We start from the raw sequence: 7713 nt of genomic DNA on the forward strand, positions 1-7713 counted from the left end.
GGCTTTAAAAGACCTCAAGCTAAGATCTACAAATGAGAAAAGGAACCAGGTAATATATGAATTCCTTGGTGGGAGGGGGAATAGTTAATAGAACATTGAAAAAAAAAAGGTTGGAGTAGGTAGAGTTGAAAGAAAGTACCCAGAAGGCTGAGGGAGAATTTGCCTTCTAAGTTGCCCCTCCCCCACTCTCAGAAGCCCTTTGTGATGTGTAGTCCTGGCTTTGTGATGGGAAGTCCCCAGATCTGTGACATGGGCCTGGGTTATCCTTCACCTCCCAGGGAGAACTCCCACCAGTTTGATTCAGATGGAGAATCTTCCCTCTCTTCTGGAAAGTATATATACAACATGGCTGAGCCTCAGCTCCACTATGTGGGCCATGGATGTGATCCTTGCCTTTGTGTGTGGACTGGGGCTCTACCTCCTGCTACTTCCCTTCCTTGATAGTCGTCTATCTTCACCTCTACCAAATATTAAGTTCACCAGGAGGGTAAGAAATTCTCAATCTAATTATGTAATCTGTCTCTCCTCTCTCCTTCCCTCCTCATCTCCCTCTTTCTCTTTCTTCCTCGCTCCCATCCTAAAGCCTTTCTGTATCTGTCTCTTAATTTTTTAAATTAGCATACAAAGTATTAGGTTTAATAATGGGATCTTCGAACAAACTTTGTTTTTGTTGTTTGTCTGCTGTCTTCCACCCCCTCTCCTCCCTCATCTCCCTCCTTTCCTTGGCTCCCCCACTCCCCACAAGCATCTTCTTGTCTTACATGTTACATGGGTCCTTCTGCCTATCTCCTTTGCCTCAACAACACATTACATTATAAATTTCTGCTTTTCCAAATCAAGTAGGGAGAAGAAAGTACAGAAATCTATTCTCCTGGGATCTGGTGTGGTAGGGTTGAGAGTAGTCACCAGAGCATCTATCTAGAGCTCACAGTATGTCTGCCAGGTGTTCTGGTGTGCCAGTGTGGGCTTGAATGCTATGGTTTCGTTTTTTATTCTTGATATAGTTGGGGACCTCTATATCAGGCATTGGACAAACATTGAACACTGGTTCACATGTTCCCTTCTCCTATACAATCGTTTCCTCTGTGATGGGTTATCTGAGGGCTGTGTGAGTCTCAAAAGATATTGGGTCAGAGGCCAGAGTGACATCTGGCTTCAAGAAGCAGAATTATACCTGGCAACTATGAAGTAACTATAGAGATTTGACTCTTGAGCAGAACAGTGACAGTAGACATCCATGGTTGGCCTCACATTATTTACACCTGTGCATCTATCAGGAGACCAAAGATTAGCAGGCGTTCTTCTGCTTTATAACCTTCTCCTTAAATTCATTAGACAGAGACCACGAAACCCCAGTTCTATGGGAGACAGAGACTGAAGAGGATCTCTGGAATTTGGCATCTCTCAGCCTAGTCAGATCCCCTACCATCTCTGCATCCCATAGCACTGGGGTTATAGGTACTTGTGTAACTATGTGACTTTTTATATGAGTGATGATGACCTGAACTTAGGGCCTCACACAGCAATGTTCTTATCACTAGGTCATCTCCACAGCTCTTTTTTATATTTCTTAAAGAATGAAAACTAGTTGTGGAAAAGTGCTCAGTAAGTAAAGGGCTTATTTTGCAATCATGAATACCTGTGTTCACAAACTCAGCACCCAAATATGAAGCTGGGCATAGTGATATGTGCCTGTAGTCTTGGTCCTGGAGAAACAATTACAGAAGGGTCCCTGAAGCTTGCTGGACAGCCAATCTAACTGTATCAGTAAGTTCCAGGGTTAGAAAGAGACTGTCTATAAAAATCAGACAAAATGATAGGAGAATACTGACTACTGACATGGATCTTTGGTCTCCCATATTCCATATTCATATACAGTTGCACACACACTGGGGAGAGAGAGAGAGAGAGAGAGAGAGAGAGAGAGAGAGAGAGAGAGAGAGAGAGAGAGGAGAGATGTTTTCACTCACTTTAAAAATGTGTAGTTAAAACAACAAAACATAGAACCACCAGCCAATCTTGGTGGCATACTTCTTTAACCCCAGTACATGGAAGGCAGAGGTAAGTAGATTTCTGTGAGTTCAACGCTAACCTGGTTTACATAGTTAATTTCAAGCCAGTCGGGGCTGGGAAGATAACATTTAAGAATACTTGCTGTTCTTCCAGAGAAACCGAGTTTGCTTCCCAGAATGCATAACCCACAACTACCTATACTCTAGTTACACTACTTTCATCTCTATTAGTCACCAGGCACACACACACACACACACACACACACACACAAAACATACCACACATCACACCACATACAAAGCAATATTAATCCCATATCAAATTTTAAAAATTCATGAATATCTGTAGTTTCTCTAGAGAATTAAAAATCTCTCTCTCTCTCTCTCTCTCTCTCTCTCTCTCTCTCTCTCTCTCTCTCTCTCTCTCTCTCTCTCTCTCTCTCTCTCTCTCTTTCTCTCTCAGCCTCAGCTGCGGATGACCTGGCAGAGCTGGTACAGGAAAAAGTTTAGGACTCATTATAGGAAAGACCCCAAAGGTAAGTCAGTCTCTGCCATTCACTTGCCTGTGAGGAGCTAACACCATTTTTTCCAAGTGAGTTGCAGAGGCCTAAGTGGGGAGGTTCTTGGGAAGGAACTAAGAACACCATACTCAGATTCCTGTCTTAGAAGAAAGCTATGATGAATCAGCTGACGGGATTTCCTAACAGGGAAATCTCTGGAATATTAGGAACAAAGTTACCAGGATTTGGAGGTGGGACCTTGAGTAAAGCTGATTCTTTTTTGAGGTGACTCCATCTTTTCTCCCATACGTCAGAAGTATCACGGGGGTGGCAGATATGGGAGCTACTTATAAATAAGTGCTGTCCATACCTCTACCTTGTGAACGTTATAGATCATGGATCACATGATCTTGAATGCTAGTGAGCAGGCTCTAGAATCTAATCTCATAATCTTTTCTAATGGGGCACCCACAAATTTAGCTTACTATAAAAATCCTACACCTCACCTTCTACTATCATAACCCAGTCTCCTAATTTCCAGCTTGGGGAGAAGGCCTGAGAAAGCTGAAAGAAAAAGGAAAAGATGTATTATTTCTAGAAGAAATTAGCCCAGGATATCATTTGAATTCTTTAGGGAACATGTCTAAGTCACCAAGCACTAAGCAAGACAAAACTATCCTGCCACCCTTCTGGAACCTGGAAGAAAAATCAGAACAGGAGATGGCCACTCAGAAACTATCATATCCCAAGATCTTGGGGGACCATTTTCAACAGAAATACAAACAGCTTTTCTGGGGTCTCCCTTCTCTACACAGTGAATCTCTAGTGGCTGCTGCCTGGATCCCTCAGACTTCTACTCTTCCTTCTCCCTTTTTCTTATTCAATGTCATCTCAAGTGTTTATCCAATTGAAATGCAAGATAAAATGTCTCCAGTGCTTTCCCACACACATCCTCTGTCCTACCTGGACCTCCGACCTCCGCCCTTAATTTTGTCTCCACCCCAATTCCAGCCCCCAGCTCTGAATCAAGTCCATCTTCAATCCTCTCTCCCAGCCTTACTACCCTCTTCCCTACCCTACAAAAGGGATTATGGAACATCTTGTTCTCAGTCACAAAGTAAGTCACAGTATCTCCCTACTGAAATACAATACAGAGAAAGGCCCTCACTGACAAAACAACTAGAAAGTAGATTGGCTTTTCCCTTGATGGACCAGAGACCTCAAGAAGCCTATGATGTCTTGGCCCCCAACCTTTCCCAAGACTTGGCAGTCTCTATCCTTCCTGACAATTTTCCAATCAGCTTTGAGCTCCGGGAGAAGCTGGAGCAACACATTCAAAAGTGGCTCATTCAACACCGATGGGATCTTCCTCGTAAGATCCAAGAGTCTCTGGAGGTGATGCAGTTTCAGAACGCAGTAACAGAAGCTTGTCAAACCAGGGACAAACCTGGTCCCTCACCACGATCCTTTGTGTCTATGGGTGAACATAGCAAGGGTGGCCCAAAGGTGAGATTCCAGCTAGAAAAGGAATCTGGCAAGAACTTGGGACCTATTCTAGGAAAGGTATCAAAAGATCCAATCAGGCACTTGGAAAAAACTCCAGTAAAGCTACAAGAGGTAAATCTTTTGGAGTCAGAAAGAAATCCAGTGAAGAGTTTGAAGAGCAACTTAAAAAATAACCTAACAAAACACATAGACAAGAACCTAGAAAACACCCTGAAGTCTCATTTGGGCACAAAGTCAGGGCAAATCAATCAAGGTCTGATCCCTCTGAGTGTGCGTCGATCCTGGCTTGCTATGAACAATGGTTTTTCCACGTCTGACATCCGTATGGAAACTAGAAATTTAACATCCTCGAAGAATCCGGAAAAGTCTGTGAGCTCTTCACAGAAGCTTGCCTTTCTCAATCCAGACACTCGACAGGCCCTGGAGGCACATGTTGTAAGGTTTTGGGTGAAGCACAGGTGGGGTCTACCCCTCAAGATACTCAAGCCCATAAATCTCTTCAAGTTGAAAAATGTTAGGTCCTTGCCCATTGCAGTTCGTGCCCCACCCTCCTCAACCACCTCTGTATCTGGGACCAGTTCATCAGTTGAGATGGTGAGGCTCCTAGGAAAACCATCTCAGACATGCTTCAGAGAGGTTGTAATTAAAGATTCCTCATCATTAGGGAGTCTTCTCCTTATTTCCTCTCCTTCTTGTAAGGATATTGAAAGAGCCCTGGGAGTGCTTCCATCTGATGTTGATCATGAACCCTCAAAGACCCTGCCAACCAAACCAGAAAGCAGGCATCATCCTGAAACTCTCACATATAACTTCATGGATACACCCTCTCAGAGTGGGATTGTCCTAGAGAAAGAGAGAGATACCCAAGAAGTCCTTTTACTGTCTAGAAGGACCAGTGTCCAAAATCCAGGGGCACACAGCCACCAGGCAAAAGTTGTTAGTGAGTTTCCACATAATGTGAAGACAGACTCAGCAGACCAGCCACAAGTCTATACTACTGCTGTGCTCCTTCCAGAGCATTCTAGGAGCAGGCTTCTTCCTGCAGACACCTTGGCTTCACAGGTGTTAGGTGACATTGTGGTGGTAGGAGGGGGTAACAGCCTGGTGCAGCAGAAACCTAGTACTCCAAAGCATCAAGTCTCACAGAAGGGGAAAATCAAGGTGTTGCCCCCTACTTATCAAGGTGAAGACACTAAAAATCAGAGTACAGGAAAGCATGAAGAAGGGCCCAAGTTCTCCAGAGTCAAGGAGAAAGAAGATAAATTTAGAAGTAAACACTATCAGCCCCCTCCAAAACCCAAACAGGTTCCTCCAGAAAGCCCCTTTCAAAAACTTGTGAGCCGATTCCTTCGATGGATTCACCCCAAGGAAACAATCAAAGGGCAGCAATCTCCTCCCAAGAAAGGTAAGCCTACTACAACTACTGCCCAGAGCCAACAAAGGCAAGTGAAAAAGAAACCACATGTGGACAGCAATGTTGCTGAGGCCCAGGAGCTTATGACAGCTGTTGGAGAGATGTTAGAAAAGAAAATGATGCTGCAACGTGAGCTCTATGCTTCAAAGTTCAACCATCAAAGAGAAACTCCACCATCCCGTGCCCCTCAGGCTTCCTATGGCCACAAGCCAGCCTCCAACTCAGAGCAAAGGAGAGCACCCAGTCACCCAGCCAGTTCCTCCTGCAAGAAGTGTTCTATACAGGATAGAAATCAACCACCTCAGAAAAATGTACGATTTAGCAATGAATTGCAGACCCCTCAGAATCCCAGCGTCTTGTCCCCTAACACAGCTTCAAACCTAGTGAGTTCCTCCCAGAGTGGAACAGTAATGCCTGGTGTCTCAAGTCACCAACTCCACTGTCCTAGGCACTGTGTTCTTCGGAGAAGTATCTGTAGCCAACTACAAAGTTCCTCTCTAGTTTTTTCTAGTAGGAGAACATAATCGAAAGAAGAAAATTAGTCCATGTAAAAATTATTTTCTCATGTTAGTACATTCAAGATATTTAATGTAGCCCAAAATACATGTTTTTCCCCTTGTAAAAGGGTAATGGTTTCTGTCTGCTCCATGTTTTATATGGGCCTTGGCTTCTAGTAGGGATAAACTAGGGTGGGTGATAAACAGAGATGGTGCAAGGCCACCTCCACAAAAACTCTTAACATCAAACACTGTTGCCAGTGTCCAGGGAGATGGTACTGTTGGTAAAATGCTTGATGCAAAGGCATAAGGACATGGGTTTGGATCTCTAGCATACTTGTAAAGTCAAGCATGGTGGTACACATTTTATTCCCAATTCTGGGGAGAAGAAGATGAGAGGATCCCTGAAACTTGCTGGCTAGTTGACTAGTCAAATGAGTGAGCTACACGCTCATTAAGTGATCTTGTCTAAAAAAAAAAACAAACAAACAAGAGCTACTGAGGCCAGATACCAACACTGACATTTAGCCTTTATACACACACACACACACACACACACACACACACACACACACACACACACACGTCCCCCACATATATATGCCCACACATAAAGATGACAGGATAAGGAAAACTCAGATCATTCCATCTCATGATCTGCTTCATACCTTTTCATTGTTTTCTTAACTTTAAACTTTAGGCAGCTGCACACACTAGGCAGACAGAGGCACTTTAAATCTCAAAATTCCCCCCAGGGCCTCCAGACAGGGCCAGAGTCAATTACTTTTTCTTGTTACAAAATATGCATGAGTTTGTATGGGGCCTGGGCATTCTGTTTCTTTCTGAGCTCATAAGCAGCAGAAAGCTTGCCCATAGCTTTCTTGGTGGAGAACAGATAATGCCTGCCTCTGGAAAGCCTCTTCTCTTGGGGAAAGGTAGGGATAATTTAGCCTTAAGAAAAATTCAGTCTTATGTTAGCCACTGCTCTGCATTTCCCAAGCTCTAGAACAACAGAGGAAACCATATTCCAGGTCAGGGTGATGATATCATTGAGGGATGCCACTGAAGTCATGTCTACTCCAGAGGAATAGTTCTACAGCTCATTTACCTTAGTCTATCTCACAGCTATCTCAAGTCCAGGAAGTCATTCTGGTTGAATGAAGAGGGATATGATTGACATTTGGGGACTGCAGACTGAGGGTTGGATAAAAAGAATTGAAAACTTTGGAGGCAAAGAATCATGAAGGTGCTATAAATTTGCTATGAGCAAGAAGCCCTTGCTGTTCCCCTGCCACCGGGGAGCCAAGAGAAGGAGGATGCTATGGGCCACGTGGTTTATCCTGGTCACATTTGTATCCAATCTGTGATCCTTGGTCTCAGACCTAGAGAAGCCAAAACAAACGAACAAACAAACAAACATAAACCAAAACAAGCAAAACAAACTACTACCTGTAGATATGAAAATTTACAAGTGTGGAGGGAAGGGTCTGGGGCCATACAGAAAACTTTGCTCAGCTCTTTGTCCTTGCTTAGTTCAGAGATCAATAGGAAGGACACAATTAGAAATAACATGCACTGCCAATAGCTTGTCAAGAACTCCCTGCCCTGTGTAGAAGGGTACAGGAGAGGCCTATGCTCTACTCTCTGCTTCTAGCATTCCTTTCTCCTGGGCTCTGTCCATATAGAAAGCTAGGAGGAAGAGGAATCATTATGCAGAGAACATGTTCCAAGCTGTGCTATACACATGTGCACAGCTTAGGGGCCTCATACCCATGGTGGAGGGC

General features: G+C 43.9%; 1 protein-coding gene across 1 annotated transcript; it reads left to right on the top strand.

The window, feature by feature from the left end:
- Positions 1 to 254: 254 nt before the first annotated feature.
- Positions 255 to 6045, top strand: LOC101826199 (spermatogenesis-associated protein 31-like). The gene is made up of 3 exons (XM_040756238.1): positions 255 to 487; positions 2476 to 2548; positions 3054 to 6045. Exons 1-3 carry the CDS (start codon positions 305 to 307, stop codon positions 5954 to 5956), a joined length of 3159 nt encoding a protein of 1052 aa, XP_040612172.1. The 5' UTR covers positions 255 to 304; the 3' UTR covers positions 5957 to 6045.
- Positions 6046 to 7713: the final 1668 nt, after the last annotated feature.

The sequence above is a fragment of the Mesocricetus auratus genome, unplaced genomic scaffold (assembly GCF_017639785.1).
Source record: "Mesocricetus auratus isolate SY011 unplaced genomic scaffold, BCM_Maur_2.0 Super-Scaffold_100013, whole genome shotgun sequence".
Taxonomy (NCBI): domain Eukaryota; kingdom Metazoa; phylum Chordata; class Mammalia; order Rodentia; family Cricetidae; genus Mesocricetus; species Mesocricetus auratus.

Excerpts from the sequence above, each read along its gene's own strand:
- LOC101826199 (XM_040756238.1), top strand. The coding sequence starts at position 305 with ATGGAGAATCTTCCCTCTCTTCTGGAAAGTATATATACAACATGGCTG. Across the intron at positions 488-2,475 it reads ATATTAAGTTCACCAGGAGG|CCTCAGCTGCGGATGACCTG; the intron begins GTAAGAAATTCT and ends TTTCTCTCTCAG. Across the intron at positions 2,549-3,053 it reads TTATAGGAAAGACCCCAAAG|CTTGGGGAGAAGGCCTGAGA; the intron begins GTAAGTCAGTCT and ends CCTAATTTCCAG.